Genomic DNA, 18,168 nt, shown 5'->3' on the forward strand with positions numbered 1-18,168 from the left:
TAATGGAGATTGAACCAGGGGAATTCTACCTCCAAGCTAAGCCCCCAACACTATTTTATATTCTTTATTTTTTGAAACAGGGTCTAAGTTGCAAAAGACCTAAGCAGCTAAGACTGGCAACAATCCTGTGATCCTCCTGTCTCAGCCTCCCTGGCTTCACACAGTTTTTGTCTACTAAATCTTAAATTTCGCTGGGCATGGTGTCGCACACATGCTTGGGAGGCTGAGACAGGAGGATTGCACAGGTTCAAAGTGAGCCTCAGTTACTTAGTGAGGCTCTCAGCAACTTAGTGAGACACTGATTTCCAAATAAATTATACAATAGGGCTGGGGATGTAGCCCGGAGGTAGAAAGCCCCTGGGTTCCACCCCCCTAGTACCACAAAAAATCTTAAATTTCCTTCCAAAAAAAAAAAATAAAATTGGTATGACTAAAATTTTAATTTTAGACAGTAACATATCTACTCAGAATGGTCCTTTCCCCATCCATCTTTTCAAACAATCGTCCTAACATTTCTGCTTTAAAGTAACTTTAAAGTCAGGTGTCGTGGCGCCGGCTTGTAAATCCCTGTGTTTAGGAGGCTGACAGGAGGATCACAGGTTGGAGGATAGCCTCAGCAAGTAGTGAGGCTCTTATCTGAGCCAGAACCTGTTTCAAAATAAAAATAAAATAGGACTGGGGATGTAGCTTGGAGGTAGAATGCCCGAGTCCATTAAAAATAACTAGTGGAAGCCATGCCAGGTGGCACACGCTTGTAATCCCAGCGCTTGGGAGGCTGAGACAGGAGGATTGAGCAGATTTGAAGCCAGCCTCAGCTACTTAGGCTCTCAGCAACTTAGTGAGACCCTGTTTCCATATCAAATAGAAAATAGGTCTGGGAGTGTAGCCCAAAGATAGAAAACTTCTTGGTTCCATCCCCAGCACCACAAAAAAAAAAAAAAAAAAAAGAACTAGGAGCCTGGTGTAGTGACACATGCCTGTAATCCCAATAATTGGGAGGCTGAGACAGAGAATCTCAGATACGAGGACAGTCTCAGAAAGAAATACTATCAACCTAGTGAGAACCTGTTTCAAAATAAAAATAAAATAGAAGTGGGGATGTAGCAGAGATAGAATGCCCCTGGTTTCAATCCCCAGTGCCAATAAAATAAATACGTGGGGAATGTAGAAAACAATTTTGGTTTGGGATGTTTTTGTCTTCAATTGACTTCTTAGCATCTAATTCTGACAGCTTGAAAAAGGGACTCTCCCAAATTGTCAAATTTCTCCAATGACATAATTAAGCCTACCCCTTCAAAACTCAACATCAATGATCTTTCTTTCTACAGCTAGTTTTTCCCCTTTCACTAAACCAGCCACCGTTTTAACTTTGCTGTAACATAAAGCCCATACCTTAAATAATTTAGAAGTGTTTAAGTAGCTACCACACCACTCTTATGTTTATGGTAAACTGTCCTCAGACTTCAGCATGCAAATTATTATATAAGTGCCCCCCAAAGCACATCATTGCCCTCTTTTCAGAATATCGTCAATTGCTCCCCAAATCCCATTAAACATTTTTCACTCAGGAAAAAGTGTCAGGATATTTGTTAGGGATTGAGTTAACTCTATCAGAATTTTTTTTGAATGATGTAGTAAAAACTGACAGTTTCCTTATCCCCACTTAGACGTAATAGGAAGCACTTTACCAATACAATAATCCAAGTTCGAAAGGGCAAGAAAAGCGAAAACCTATTTGAAGTCATTTATTGAGGTGAAGCACAGGTATGCATTTTTAAGTCCGAAATATCTGTCATATTTCCCTCCCGACTAGGTCAGTACAAGTGTACCCCATCCCAGGAATCCAGCTGTTAATTATGCCGTCAATTACCCCTCTATAAATAGCTCGGTCTGGGTTTATATCGGCAGGCATTTTGTAATTTCAAAATTCGTTACCCCGAGAGAACGTCCTGAATAACTCGGTTAACTGGGGGCCCGCCTATCCTTTCTTTTAACTCTGCAGCCCCCCTCCCCTCGGTCATCCAATCATTTTACACTTAAAAAAAAAAGCCCCCCTTCCCGCAACCAGAAAAGAGGGGGGGAAATAAACGGTTCGGTCGGGGGGGGGCGCTCCGACCCAGGGGGAGGGGCCCGGCTAGCAGCGCCTCCTCGTGTGGCTGCGCCAGCGCCTGACCCCCGCGGGGAGCCGCGCTCACCCGCTCGGCCAGCAAGCCGGCCATCGCCACCCCCACCCCCCTCAACCAACAAATCCACCGCCGCCCCCCCTACCGCGCGCGCGCCCTCCTTGACTCCTGCGCAGCCGCCACCGGGAACAGGCGGGGGGAGGGGGGAGGCCTTGCGCGAGGCCTACTAGGCCGCGCCGGAGCCAGGGCGTCGCGTGAATGGCCAGCCAGGCAGAGTGCGGTGGTAGGCGCTCACGCGGGGCTACGAGAGGCCGGGGCTCGTGACTAGGACCGGAGCCCGCTAAGAAAGATAGCATGAGCGGAAAGAGGAGCTACTGCTGGGGGCGGAGGGGAAATTTTTAAGCTTACCTGCAGGCGCGAGACGACTGAGGGGAAAAGGGGAGCGGGCGGGAAGGGGAAGGGCGGGAGGCCGGGGGCGGAACAATAGGGGCGGGCGGGAAGGCAAGGGGGGCCCCGCGGGCGGGCGGAGGAGGAGGGGGGGTGGAGGAGGAGGAAGGGGGAAAGAGACCCCGGGGCGGGTGGAGGGCGGCGGAGGGCGGGCGGGCGGGCGGAGGGCGGGCGGGCGGGAGAGGGCGCAGGCTGCGGCTGCTCCGGCTGCTGCCTCTGCTGGTCTGGGAGGGGGACGGGGCGGAGCGGCCCGCTTTCAACCCCGCGCACCCTTCGACCCCGGAAGCGCTAACCGCCTCGGGGGCCGGCGAGTCGACTTCGTCGGCCAGACCTTCCGCACGCTCTGCAGACGGCCTCCCGACAGCCTAGAGCGGCTCCTCGGATAGAGGCGGCACCAGCGAGACAACCGCCGCTGGCGAACGGCGAGACGTATGATAGAGCGGCCCAGTGTGGGGAGACGACCAGTGTCCCCTAGCGGCCCGGCTGGAAAGCTCAGGTTCCTTAAGTGAGCAGAGAGGCGGCAGTCGCCATGGATCTGGAAGAGGAAAGAAGGGAAAAGAGATGGATGAACACAGAATGAGAAGTGAGAAAACCCCAGCAGTAAAAAAAAAAAAGTTAAAAAGAACTAATTTGCTACACTGACTATTAGTGACTATGACACCAACTGCTTACTCTGAAAATTGGTAATTAAAAGGAAAAAAGCATTTACTGGATCTTTGTAGAAAGAACTGTAGTTCACCAGTAATTGATATGGGAAAGCTAAAGAGTTCTATATAATAAATGTAGGAGAAATAAGAGAACTAAGAAATCACCATTCTACCACCCAAAATGAAATATTGATTCAGGGAAGCGTCGTCAACCATTAAAAATTTAAATGACATATTGTTAGGGAATAGTATATTATCATGGTTCCAAATATCACCACACAGATTATTTGCAAATTAGTTCAAAACAATATTTGTTGTTGTTGCCGGGTGTGATGGCGCACACTTGTAATCCCCGCGCTTGGGAGGCGGAGACAGGAGAATCGCGCAGGTTCAAAGCCAGCCGCGCTGGTTTAAGAGACCCTGTTTCCAAATAAAAAGTATAAAATAGGTCTGAGAGTGTAGCCTGGAGGTAAAAGGGCTTCCAGGAACCCCAGTACCACAAAAAAAAAAAAAAAAAAAAAAAAAGATTTGTTGTTGTTTATCGTTATTGTTTCAGTACTGGAGACTAACCCAGAAACATTCTAGATTAGAGCTACACCCCAACCAGAGTTTATTTCTTACTTGGAAACACAGTATCCCTAAGTTGATGAGAGTCACTTTTTTGTTGTTGTTGTTAAAAAGGGTAGAATTAATATTTTATTGTCATTTATAATCAGATGGCAGTTGGGTATATAGTTTCATACTTCATACTTTTTGTAAATTAAAAAAATTACAAGTTTCAAACAGTTGATAGCTGGTTATGCTTTTCAGAAAACACGATTAGATGTATTCATTAATGGTAGCTTCAAGCTTTTCCTTATTGGCTCCGGAAAATTCACCCACCTTTTGGCCCTTCTTGAAAAACTGGAAAGTGGGCATGCACTTGACCTCACACTCCGCAGCAACGTCCTGACAGTCGTCCACGTCTACTTCAAGGAATAGCACATTGGTATACTTTTCACAGAGGGAATGAAAGAAAGGCTTGATCCTTTTGCAAGGCCCACACCACGTGGCGGAGAAGTCAACGACTACCAGCTTATCCCCAGCAGCCTCCAAGGCTTCCTGAAAAGCTTCCTTGCTTTCGATCAGTTTCACCATCTCGGCTGTTGGGGGTCTGCGGAGCTACCGTAGGGAGGGATGGAGGCGGATGCGACGCGCGGGACGGAGATGGGACAGAGTCTCACTTTTTGCTGAGGCTGTCCTCAAACTTACAATCCTCCTGTTTCAGCCTCCCAAATACAGAGATTACAGGTGTGGGCCACCACACCTGGCCCAAAAAAGGGATTTCAAATTAAAAGATCTGAGCCAAGGTTGGTGGCACTCGTCTATAATCCCTGTATTTAGAAAGCTGGGACAGGAAGATAGATTTCTGATTAGCCTGCCATAAATTAGTGAAACCTTGTTTCAAAATAAAAATAGCCAGGCATGGGTGTGCATGCTTGTAATCCTGTAATCCCAGTATTTGGGAGGCTGAGACAGGAGAATTGCAGGTTCAAGGACAGCCTCAGTAAGTAGTGAGACTCATCATCCTAGTGAGACCCTGTTCCCAAATAAGAAGTAAGAAATCAGAAGTCGAGCGTGGTGGCGCACGCTTGTAATCCCCGCACTCGGGAGGCAGAGACAGGAGGATCGCGCAGGTTCGAAGCCAGCCGCGCTGGTTTAAGAGACCCTGTTTACAAAAATAAAAAGTATAAAATAGGTCTGGGAGTGTAGCCCAGAAGCAGAAGGCCTTCCAGGAACCCCAGTACCACCAAAAAAAAAAAAATAAATAAATTATTAAAAAATAGGGCTGGGGGTGTCGCCTGGAGGTAGAAAGCCCTTGGGTTCCACCCCCCAGTAACACACACACATACAAAAAGAAAAGAAAAGAAAAAAGAAAGAAAGAAGAAATTGAAATGGGGATATAGCTTGAAGGTAGATGGCCTTTGAGTTCAATCCCCAGTACCACACACACACACACACACACACACACACACACACACACACACACACACACAGAGGAGCCAGGTGTAGTAGATGGCCTTTGAGTTCAATCCCCAGTACGCCCCCCCCCCCACACACACACACAGAGGAGCCAGGTGTAGTAGCTTATACCTGTAATCCCAGTACTTGGGAGGATTACAGGAGGATTGCAGGTCCAAGACCAGCCTCAAGACCCTCAACAAGAAGAAGAAAAAAAAAAGCTGCACATGGTCCCAGTACTTGGAGGCAAAGACAGGAGGATCGCGGGTTTGTGGCCGGATTTAGAAACTTCTGAAGCCCTCTGCAACTCAGTGAAACCCTGTTTCAAAATAAAGAATAAAAGAATAAAAAGAATTTTTGGTGGTACTGGGGTTCCTGGAAGCCCTTCTGCCTCTGGGCTACACTCCCAGACCTATTTTATACTTTTTATTTTTGTAAACAGGGTCTCTTAAACCAGCGCGGCTGGCTTCGAACCTGCGCGATCCTCCTGTCTCTGCCTCCCGAGCGCAGGGATTACAAGCGTGCGCCACCACGCTCGACTTCTGATTTCTTACTTCTTATTTGGGAACAGGGTCTCACTAGGATGATGAGTGGCACATGCCTGTAATGGTGGCACATGCCTGTAATCTGAGTATTTGGGAGGCTGAGACAGAAGGATCAGAGGTTCAAGGACAGCCTCAGCAAGTAGTAAGACTCTCATCAACCTAGGGAGACCCTGTTTTCAAATTTAAAAAAAAGTCATGATGGGGCATAAATTGAAAATAAAATGTCTCTGGGTTGAATCCCCAGTACCACACAAAAAGATAGAATAAATAAAGAATTAAATAGGGCTGAGAGTATAGCTCAACAATCCCAAGTAACACACATATACAAATAAAGAGAGAAGAAAAATGAGCTGGGCACGGGAGCCCATGATTGTAATCCCAGTACTTCGGAGGCTGAGACAGGAGGATCACAGGTTTGCAGCCAGCCTCAGCTACTTACTGCAGCCCTCCACAACTTAGTGAGACCCTGTTTCCAAATAAAAAAATTAAAATAGGGGTGGGGTGTACCTCAGAGGTAGAATGCCCCTAGGATCAATCCCCAGTACCAAAAAATTAGGAAAAAAAACAGGGATGGGGATGTAGCTCAGAGATAAAATGCTACTGAGTTCAATCACCAGCAACACACACACACACACACACACACACACACACACACACACACACACAGCATCATCAGGTATTCTTGCCAAAAGTGTTTAATCTCGAATGAATCAAACCATTATATTTAATTTTTTTTTTTGCAGTACTAGGGATAGAACCCAGGAGCTTTCTACCTCTGTGCTACACTCCCAGACCTATTTTATATTTTATTACAAAAACAGGGTCTCACTATGTTGCTGAGACCCTCATTAAATAAGTAGCGGAGGATGGCTTCAAACCTGTGCAATCCTCTTCTCCCAGCCTCCCAAGTACTGGGATTATAAGCATGAGCCACCAAGCCCAGCCCTAATTTTCAATTCACAGAAAATTTCCAGGGGTTAAAGGAACAGTTAAATGCCAATACAATATAAAGAAAGATTCTGTAAACCCAGAATATGGGACATTCCACAAGACAACTAGCCTGATCACTTCAAAAAGGCAATGTGAAGTTAACTGTGAAGCACATGCCTATAATCCTAGTACTTGGGAGGTTGAGACAGGAGGATCAGGGATTCAAAGACAGCAATGTAGCAAGAGTGTAGGCAACCTAGGAAGACTGTTTCTTTTCTTTTTCTTTTTTCTTTTTTTTTCTTTTTTTTTTTTTTTTGTACTGTGGATTCCATGATACACTCTTATTCACATTTTATTTCTTATTTGGAAACAGGGTCTCACTAGGTTACTGAGAGCCTTTTTAAGTTGCCGAGGTATGAACCTGTGATTCTCTTGTCATGGCCTCCCAAGTACTAAGAACAAATAAAGGGCTGGTAGCTCAGTGATAGAGTGCCTGCTTACCATATATAAAACCCTGGGTTTGATACCCAGCACAATAAAAAAAAAAAATAGCCAGCTGGACATGGTGGCACATGCTTGTGATTCAAGTACTTAAGAGACTGGAATCACAGGTGCACAACCACCCTGTCTGGGGTAGAGCTCAGAGGTAGAACGCCCCTGGGTTCCATTCCCAGTACCACACACACACTCACACACAAAAGAACTTTTAGCCAAGTGTAGTGGCGCACACTTGTAGTCGTAGTACTTCGGAGGTTGAGCAGGAGTATCACAGATTCAAAACCAGCCTCTGCAACTTAGCAAGTCCCTCTGCAACTTAGTAAGACCCTGTTTCCAAATTAATAAAGTTGACCAGGCATGGTGGCGCACACTTGTAATCCCGGCACTTGAGAGGCTGAGACAGGAAGAACGCACAGGTTCAAAGCCAGCCTCAGCTACTTAGTGAGGCTCTCAGCAACTTAGTGAGACCCTGTTTCCAAATAAATTATAAAATAGGGCTGGGGGTGTAGCCGGAGGTAGAAAGCCCCTGGGTCCTACCCTCCAGTACCACACACACACACACACACACACACACACACACACACACACACACAAATTGTATTGGGGGTATTTTACGTATTTATGAATGTGTTTGTTTGTATGAATTACTGGGAATTGAACCCAAAGACGTTCTACTTCCAGCTATACACCCAGCTCTTTTATTTCTTATTTGGAAATAGGGTCTCTCTAGGCTGATGAGTCTAACTACTTGCTGAGGCTGTCCCCAAACCTGCGATCCTCCAGTCTCAGCCTCCTAAGTACTGGCATTATAGAAATGTGCCAATGCGACCAGAAAAAAAAAAAAATTTATATATATATATATATATATATATATTTTTTTTTTTTTTAATTAGTGGTACTGGGGTTCCTGGAAGCCCTTCTACCTCCGGGCTACACTCCCAGACCTATTTTATATTTTTGAAACAGGGTCTCACGCCAGCGCGGCTGGCATCGAACCTGCGCGATCCTCCTGTCTCCGCCTCCCAAGCGCGGGGATTACAAGCGTGCGCCACCACGCCCGGCAAAAAAAAAAAACAATAATAATAATAATTTAATAAGGCAGGGAAGCCGGGCGTGGTGGCGCACGCTTGTAATCCTCGCGCTTGGGAGGCGGAGACAGGAGGATCCCACAGGTTCAAAGCCAGCCTCGCTGGCTTAAGAGACCTGTTTCCAAATAAAAATATTAAAAAAAAAATAGGTCTGGGACTGTAGCCCAGAGGTAGAAGGGTTTTCAGGAACCCCAGTACCACCTAAATAAATAAATAAATAAATAAATAAATAAATAAATAAATAAAAATAGGGCAGGGATAACTGGGCATGGTGGCACAAGCTTGTAATCCTGATACTTGGGAGACTGAGACAGGAGGATCACAGGTTTGAGGACAGCCTCAGAAAGTAGTAAGACTCTCATTAACCTAGCAAGACCCAGTTTCCAAATAAGAAACAAAATCAGTCTGGGAGTGTAGCACAGAGATAGAATGCCTCTGGGTTCAATTTTCTTTTTCTTTTTTTTTTTTTCTTTTTTTTCTTTTTTTTTTGGTGGTACTGGGGTGGAACCCAGGGGCTTTCTACCTCCGGGCTATACTCCCAGACCTATTTTATACTTTATTTGGAAATAGGGTCTCACTAAGTTGCTGAGAGCCTCACTAAGTAGCTGAGGCTGGCTTCAAACTTGTGCAATCCTCCTGTCTCAGCCTCCCAAGCGTGGGGATTACAAGCGTGCACCGCCACGCCCAGCATCTGGGTTCAATTTTCAGTACCACCAACAAAATAAAAAAATAAAAAATATAAAAATAAAAAATAGAGTCAAGTGTGGTGACACATGCTTGTAATCCTTGCACTTGGGAGGCTGAGACAGGAGGATCGCACAGGTTCAAAGCCAGCCTCAGCTATTTAGGCTTTCAGCAACTTAATGAGACCCTGTTTCCAAAAGAGTTTAAAAAAAGGTCTGGGAGTATAGCCAGGAAGTACAAAAAGCACCTGTACTCCCCCCCCAAAAAAAAGGATAAAAAATAGGGCTCGGGGTGGAGCTCGGAGGTAAAATGCCCCTTGGTTCAATTCCCAATTCGCGGGGGGTAAATTTTAATTAAATAAAAACAAGCTAGGGAGGTCCAGTGTGGTAGCACACGCTGTGCGCGCGCGCGTGCGCGCGCGCGCGTGTGTGTGTGTGTGTGTGTGTGTATGTTACTGGGGATGGAACCCAGGGGCATTATACCTCTGAGCTACACTCCCAGTCCCATTTTTTTTTTTTTTTGAGAATTTGTTAGGGGTTTTTTTTGGGAGGGGTGTTTTTTTTATTTTTGGTGGTGGTACAGGGGTTCCTGGAAGCCCTTCTACCTCTGGGCTACACTCCCAGACCTATTTTATACTTTTTTATTTTTGGAAACAGAGTCTCTGCCAGCACGGCTGGCTTCGAACCTGCGCGATTCTCCTGTCTCCGCCTCCCAAGCCGTAGGGATTACATGAGTGCGCCACCACGCCCGGCGAGAATTTGTTAGTATTTATTGAACCTCTGGAACTGTGTGGCTTTCAAACCACCAGGACACGGGCACCCCAAATGCCCTTAATCTTCTTCTCAGCTCTTCTGTTGAAGAACTTGGCCTTGATGATGGCAGGATGCTTTGGGAGCTTTCCTTTCCCCAAAACTTTGTAATAACCAATCACACTACATCAATGATAGGAGCGGCTCCAGTCTTGTTTGGGGCAGCATTTGCTCGTGTTTTGAAAAAGAGTCTCACGGAGTTGCAAAGGGCATAAGTAGCTGAGGCTATCCTTGAACCTAGATCCAAATATGAGCCACCACGCTGAGCTTAGCAATTTTCTTTTTAAGCAATTAATTAATTAATTAATTTTGCGGTACTGAGGATGATGCCCAGGGGCATTCTACCTCCGAGCAACACCCCTTGCCCTATTTTTTATTCTTTATTTTGAAACAGAGTCTCACTGAGTTGCAAAGGGCCTAAGTAGCTGAGATATAGCTTAGAGGGAGAATGTCCCCGGGTTTACTCCCTAGTACCAAAAAAAAAAAAAAAAGCAGACAGCTTCAGCTTACTTAGTGAAGTCCTTTGCAGTCCACTGAGACTCTAATTCAAAATAAAGTATAATAAAAAAAAAATAGGCTGGGGGTGTAGCTCATAGCTCAGAGGTAGAATAAATGCCCCTGTGTTCTATCTCCAGTACTGAAAAAATAAATGGTAATGTTTGGTAATATTTGATTGGATATATATTTTTTTGGGGGGGGTGCTGGGGGTGTGGAACCCAGGGGCTTTCTACCTCCAGGCTATATTCCCAGACCTATTTTATATTTTATTTGGTAACAAGTTCTCACTAAGTTGCTGAGAGCCTCACTAAGTAGCTGAGGCTGGCTTCGAACCTCTGCGATCCACCTGTCTCACCCTCCCAAACCCAGGGATTCAGGGATTACAAGTGTGCGCCACCACGCCTGATGATTGGTAATATTTAAGCCAGCAAATACACACAATTTTATTATACTTTTTTTTTGGGGGGGGGGTTTGGGGATGGAACCCAGAGGCATTTGACCTCTGAGCTACACCCCCTGCCCTATTTTTTTATTCTTTACTTTTGAAACAGAGTCTCACTGAGTTGCAGAGGTCCTCACTAAGTAGCTGAGGCTTTCAGTGAACCTCGATCCTCTGGTCTCAACCTCCTGAATGCTGGGATTACAAGCGTGCACCACCACGCCCGGCTTTTTATTATATTTTTAATCAGAGAAGTGAATAATGCTTTTATTTGCCAATAAAAAAAAAGAAGAGTTAAACCCCTAGCCTTATTTTACTTGGCTAGGGGTTTTATTTTGAAACATGGTCTCGCTAGGTTGATGAGAGTTTTACTTGCTGAGGCTGCCCTCAAGCCTAGGATCCTCCTGTCTCAGTCTCCCAAGTACTGGGATTACAAGCATGTGCCACTACACCCAGCTCTACTTTTTTTTATTTGGAAACAGTCTTCTCTAAGTTGCAGAGAGCCTTGCCAAATGGCTGAAGCTGGTTATACACTTATAATCCTCCTGTCTCAGCTTCCCAAGTACTGGGATTACAGGAATGAACCACTGTGCCTGGCTTATTTAGCTTCTTTGTGTGTGTGTGGTAGTGGGGATTGCACTCAGGGGCATTCTACCTCAGAGGTATACCCCCAGCCCTATTTTCTTTTGCTTGCTTTCTTTCTTTCTTTCTTTCTTTCTTTCTTTCTTTCTTTCTTTCTTTCTTTCTTTCTTTTTCCAGTACTGGGAGTGGAAGCCAGGGCATTGTACTCAGATCTGCCCCCCAGCCCTATTTTTTTTCTTTTTCTTTCTTTTTCTTTCTTTTTGGTACTGGGGATGAAAGCCAGGGGCATTTTACCTCCAAGCTACACCTGTCTCAGCTGATCCTACAGGGATCCTCTTGTCTCAGTCTCCCAAATACTGGGATTGCAAGCATGCACCACCATGCCAGCTTTTTTAAATTATCTTTATTTGGAAAACGGGTCTCCCCAAGCTCCAGAGGGCCTCAAGAAAGTTTCTGAGGCTGGCCATAAATATGCTATTTTCCAGTTTCAGGCTCCCATGTACTGGAATTACAAGCATGGGCTATCATGCATGGCTTATTTAGTTTCTTTTTTCTTTTTTTCAGTACTGGGAATGGAACCTCTTTCTTTCTTTTGGGTGGTACTGGAGTTCCTGGAAGCCCTTCTACCTCTGGGCTACACACCCAGACCTATTATATATATATATATATATATATATATATATATATATATATATATATATATTTTTTTTTTTTTTTTTTTTTAAACAGGGTCTCCTAAACCAGCGCATGCGGCTGGCTTCAAACCTGCACAGTCCTCCTGTCTCTGCCTCCCAAGCGTGGGGATTACAAGCGTGCACCACCACACCCGGCCTTATTCTTTATTTTAAAATACAGTCTCACTGAGCTGAAAAGAGCCTCACTAAGCCTGGCGTGGTGGCGCACGCTTGTAATCCCAGCACTTGGGAGGCTGAGACAGGAGGATCACACAGGTTGGAAGCCAGCCTCAGCTACTTAGTGAGGCTCTCAGCAACTTAGTGAGACCCTGTTTCCAAATAAAATATAAAATAGGTCTGGGAGTATAGACCGGAGGCAGAAAGCCTCTGGATTCCACCCCCAGTACCACTTGAAAGAGAGAGAGAGAGAGAGAGAAAGGGGCCTAACTAAGTAGCTGGGGCTTTCAGCCAACCACAATCCTGTCTCAGCCTCTCAAATGCGGGAATTACAGTGTGTGCTACCACACTCGGCAATACTTTTTTTTCTCTTTTTGGTGGTACTAGGGACAGAACCCAGGGGCTTTCTACCTCTGGGCTACACTCCAAGACCTATTTTTACATTTTATTAGAAACAGGGTCTCGCTGAATTGCTGAGAGCCTCATTAAATAGCTGAGGCTGGCTTTGAACCTGCTCAATCCTCCTGTCTCAACCTCCCGAGTACTGGGATTACAGGCCTACAACACCACACCTAGTTTACCCACGGTTTCTTAAAATTATTGATTTGCAGCAGAGTTATGTCCATAAAGAACTTTCTTTTTTTGTGTGATATTGGAAATCAAATCCCGGGGCATTTCTATATCCAAGCTACACCCCCAGTCCTATTTGTGTGTGTGTGTGTGTGTGTGTGTGTGTGTGTGTGTGTGGTACTAGGGGTGGACCCAAGTGCATTCTACCTCCGAACTTTTCCTCCCCCAGACCTACTTTTTATTCTTTATTTTGAAACAGGGTCTCACTGATTTGCAAAGGGCCTCACTAAGTAGTAGCTGAGGCTGTCCTCAAACCATGATCCTCCCATCTCAGCCTCCCAAGTGCTGGCAATCATAGGCCACCATGCCCAGCTTCAGTTTCAGTGTCATCAATAATTTTTTTTTTTTTTTTTGGTGGTACTGGGGTTCCTAGAAACCCTTCTACCTCCAGGCTACACTCCCAGTCCTATTTTTATATTTTTATTTGGAAACAAGATCTCTTAAGCCAGTAAGGCTGGTTTCCTACCAGAGCGATCCTCCTGTCTCCACCTCCCAAGTGTGGGAATTACAAGCGTGCGCCACCACGCCCAGCATTAATAATTTTTAAGAAAATCTGGGGCAAATTTTAGGGAAGAGTGAGCAGGGTATAAGAATGTATGCAGGCGAGCCGTGCATGGTGGCGCTAATCCCAGCATTCGAGAGGCTGAGAACAGGGGATCGTGGTTCGCAGACAGCACCAGCTACTTAGTGAGGCCCTCTGCAACTCAGTGAGACCTGGTTTTAAAATAAAGAATAAAAAATAGGGCAGGGAGTGTAGCTCGGAGGTCGAATGCCCCTGGGTTCCATCCCAAGACCCACAAAAAAAAAAAAAAAAAAAAAGAATGTATGTAGGCAAACCATAATTAAGTCAGGACATATATACATGAAAAACTTTAGTATTTGTGCTGGTTGTGGTGGTGCATATCTGTAATCCCAGTACTAGCATGCTAAGACAGGAGAATTGCAAGTTCAAGGCCAGGTGAGGTAATTTAACAAGACTCTCAACAACTTAGTGAGACCCTCTTTCCAAATAAAATAAATAAAATAGGGCCAGGGGTATAGCTCAGAAGTACAGTGCCCCTGGGTTCAGTCCCAGCACTACAACACACACACACACACACACACACACACACACACACACACACACACACACACTTAGTATTGCAGACAAATGCAGTGTTCCTATACTAGTAATATGAATGCTAAGAATATTAATGGAATTAGAGAAAGTTTGTGGAAGAGGTAAATTTAGGACAATGTTATCAAGTAGGAGGGGTCATCCTAAACGGGTGGAAGGGCAAGTTCAAGTCTGCAGGAATGATGATAGAAGGTACTACAGGACAGTTCCAAAAATAATTGTTTGAGGTTGGGGACATAAACTGCTTGCTTAGCATGGAGGAGGCCCTGGTTTCAATCCCCAGAAAAGTAAGGGGGGGTGCAGGCTGTGTGTGTTTTTACTCTTTTCATTTGACTCTGGAGTGCTCATCCCATTGCACATGACTTTCTATTTGGTCTAGTAATTTTCATAGTTTATATTTCTGATTAAGACATGGTATGTCGAGCCAGGCGTGTTGGCGCACATTTGTAATCCCAGCATTCGGGAGGCTGAGACAGGAGGATCGCGGTTCACAGATAGCCTCAGCTACTTAGTGAGGCTCTTTGCAACTCAGTGAGACCCTGTTTCAAAATAAATAAACAATTTTTTAAAAATGGGGCTTAGCCAGGCGTGGTGGCGCACGCTTGTAATCCCTGTGCTTGGGAGGCTGAGACAGGAGGATCGCGCAGTTTCGAAGCCAGCCTCAGCTACTTAGTAAGGCTCTCAACAACTTAGTGAGACCCTGTTTCCAAATAAAATATAAAAAAATAGGTGTTTGAGTATAGCCTAGAGGTAGAAAGCCTCTGGGTTCTACCCCCAGTACCACCAAAAAAATAAATAAATAAATAAATAAATAAATAAATAAATAAATATAAATAATTTAAAAATGGGGCTTGGATAGCCAGTCATGGTGGTGCACGCTTGTAATCCCCATGCTTGGGAGGCTGAGACAGGAGGATCGCACAGGTTCAAAGCCAGCCTCAGCTACTTAGTGAGCCTCTCAGCAACTTAGTGAGACCTTGTTTCCAAATAAAATATAAAATAGGTCTGGGAGGATAGTCCGGAAGTAGAAAGCCTCTGGGTTCCACCCCCAGTACCACCAAAAAGAAAAAAAAGGGGGGGTTGGGCTTGGAGTGTAGCTTGGAGGTAGAATGCCCCTGGGTCCTATCCCCAGTACCAGAAAAAAAAAAAAAAAAAAAAGACATGGTATGTCATATGTCATAGCATTCTCATTTTCCCAGCAATTTTCATTATGCTTGGATTTCTGCAAGATGTCCTAGCTGGCCTCAACTAGTATCCTAATCCGCTTTGTATACTGAGAAGCCAGTCTTCCCCTCACCCCAGGGGCTTTTCTATCTCCAGGCTATACTCCCAGACCTATTTTATATTTTATTTGGAAAAAGGGTCTCACTAAATTGTTGAGAGACTAAGTAGCTGAGGCTGGCTTCAAACCTGTGCAATACTCCTGTCTCAGCCTCCCAGGCAAAGGGATTACACGCGTGCGAAATTACACGCCACCACACACGGCTCTTTTTATTTTTGAAACAGAGTCTCCCTGAGTTGCAAAGGGCCTCACTACGTAGCTGAAGCTATCTGCAAACCATGATCCTTCTGTCTCAGCCTCCCAAATGCTGGGATTACAAGTTTGTGCCACCATGCCCAGCTTTATTTTTCATTTGCAAATAGTGTCTTGGGAATTTGCTGAAAGCTTTACTAAATTTCTGAGGCCAGCTTTGAACCTACAATCCTCCTCTCTCAGCCTCTCAAGTACTAGGAAGTACATGTGCCACAACACCAGGACACCCCCCCCCCTTTTTTTTTGTCTTTTAGTACTAGGGATTGAACCCTAATGCCTTCTACACTTCCAACCCTGTTTTTGGTTTTGTCACTGAAATTGTACCAAAATCATTGTAACTCTACACCCCTAACCCATGAGTGTGTGTGTGTGTGTATGGTACTGGGGATGGAAGCTAGGGGCATTGTACCTCCGAGCTACACCCCCAGCCCTATTTTCTATTCCTTTTTAGAAACAGGATTCCACTGAGTTGCAAAGGGCCCGTTAAGTGGCTGAGGCTGTCCTGGAACTGCAGTCCTCCTGTCTCAGCCTCCCGAATGCTGGGATTACAAGTGTGAGCCACACCTGGCTTTACACCTGGTTTTTATTTCTTGTATTTCACATTTTTTGTTTTTGTTGTTTTTTTTTTTTTTTTTTTTTTTTTGTACTGGAGATTGAACCTAGAGGCATCTTTCCTCCAAGCTATGTTCCCTGCCTGATTTTATTTGGAAACAGGGTCTCACACGGTTTCTTTCTTTCTTTCTTTTTTTTGCGGGTCTGGGAATGGAACCCAGGGACATTCAACCTCTGAGCTACACCCCCTGCCCTATTTTTTATTCTTTTTTTATTTTTTATTTTTTTGGTGGTACTGGTGGTGGAACCCTGAGGCTTTCTACCTCCGGGCTATACTCCCAGACCTATTTTATATTTTATTTGGAAACAGGGTCTCACTAAGTTGCTGAGAGCCCAAGTAGCTGAGGTTGGCTTCGAACCTGTGCATCCTCCTGTCTCAGCCTCCCAAGCATGGGGATTACAAGCGGGTGCCACAACGCCCGGCTCTCACAAGGTTTCTGAGAGCCTTACTATGCTGCCAAAGCTGGCTTGCTTTTTTTTTTTTTTTTTTTCCAGAACTGGGGCTTGAACCCAAACCTATTATATATATATAAATTTTTTTCAGTATTGGGGATGAAATCCAGGGGCATTCTAGATCTGGGCGTAGTTTTTATTTACTGATTTTATTTATTTATTTATTTATTTATTTATTTATTTATTTATTTTGCAGATTGGGAATGGAACTCAGGGGGCATTCTACCTCTGAGCTATACCCCTCTGCCCTATTTTTTATCTTTATTTTGAAACCCGGACTCACTGAGTTGCAGGCTGTCCATGAACCGCGATCCTCCTATCTCAGCCTCCCGAATGCTTGGATTAAAAGCGTACACCACCACGCCCGGCTCTATTTTTTATTTTGAAACAGGATCTCACTAAGTTGTAGAGGGCCTCACTACATAGCTGAGGCTGGCCTCAAACCTGTGATCCTCTTGTCTTAGCTTTCCAAGTACTGGGATACAAGGAACACGAGCATACTCAGCTTATTTTCTTTTTTTTTTTTTTTTTTTTTTACAGGTCTGGGGATGGAGCCCAGGGGCATTTGACCTCTGAGCTAGCTACACCCCCTGCCCTATTTTTTATTCTTTATTTTGAAACCAGGTCACACTGAGTTGCAGAGGGCCTCACTAAGTAGCTGAGGCTGTCTGTGAACCGCGATCCTCCAGTCTCAGCCTCCCGAATGCTGGGATTACAAGCATGCACCACCACGCCCAGCTCCCAGCTTATTCTTTATTTTGAAACAGGGTCTTACTAAGTTGCTAAGGGACTCATTGAGTTGCCAATACTGAACTAAAACCTGTGATCCTTCTGTCTCAGCCACCCAAGTACCATCATGCCTGGCTTCCTCATCCCTTTTATTTTACTTTTAGTACTGGGATTGAACCCAGGGACATCCTACCTCTGAGCTATATTCCCAGCCTTTTTTGTTTATTTTAAAACAAGGTCTCAAGCCAGACGTGGTGATGCACGCTTGTAATCCCCACGCTTGGGAGGCAGAGACAGTAGGATCGCACAGGTTCGAAGTCAGCTGCATGTGCACTGGCTTAGGAGACCCTGTTTTCAAATAAAAATATAAAAATAGGTCCTGGGAGTGTAGCCCAGAGGTAGAAGGGCTTCCAGGAACCCCAGTACCACCAAAAATAAAAAAACAAAATGAAAAAATAAAACAAGGTCTCTAAGACAGGAGAATCGCACAGGTTCAAAGCCAGCCTCATCTGTTTAGTGAGGCTCAGCAACTTAGTGAGATCCTATTTCCAAATAAAATATAAAATAGGTCTGGGGGTGTAGCACAGAGGTAGAAAGCCCCTGAGTTCTATCCCTTGTACCACTAAATAAATAAATAAATAAATAAATAAATAAATAAATAAAAACAAGGTCTCTCTAGGTTGATGAGTCTCCCTACCTGCTGAGGCTGTCCTCAAAACTGCCATCCATCTCCGGTGCCCAAGTATTGGGGTTACTGGCAGACACCACCATGTCCAGCAAGTATGAACCAATTCTGAAGGTTCCTCTTATGATGGGGTCCATATCTTGGATTACACTCTCACTTATGAAACAGGAATAATAAGGTTGCTTCGTCACTGACATTTTCTTCTTTACTATAAAACGGATATATTGCCAGGCATGGAGGTACATGCTTGTAATCCCAATACTTGG

At 44.9% G+C, this 18,168-nt stretch overlaps 1 protein-coding gene across 1 annotated transcript; it reads right to left on the reverse strand.

Annotated features, from left to right (window-relative positions):
- Nucleotides 1-3,941: 3,941 nt before the first annotated feature.
- On the reverse strand, nt 3,942-4,354 carry LOC308270265 (thioredoxin-like; the record flags this gene model as incomplete). The annotated part of the gene is made up of 1 exon (XM_080706068.1): nt 3,942-4,354. One exon carries the CDS (start codon nt 4,352-4,354, stop codon nt 4,037-4,039), a length of 318 nt encoding a protein of 105 aa, XP_080562194.1. The 3' UTR covers nt 3,942-4,036.
- Between the last annotated feature and the right edge of the window lie 13,814 nt (nt 4,355-18,168).

Source organism: Muscardinus avellanarius (assembly GCF_963383645.1).
Source record: "Muscardinus avellanarius genome assembly, chromosome: 11".
Lineage (NCBI taxonomy): Eukaryota > Metazoa > Chordata > Mammalia > Rodentia > Gliridae > Muscardinus > Muscardinus avellanarius.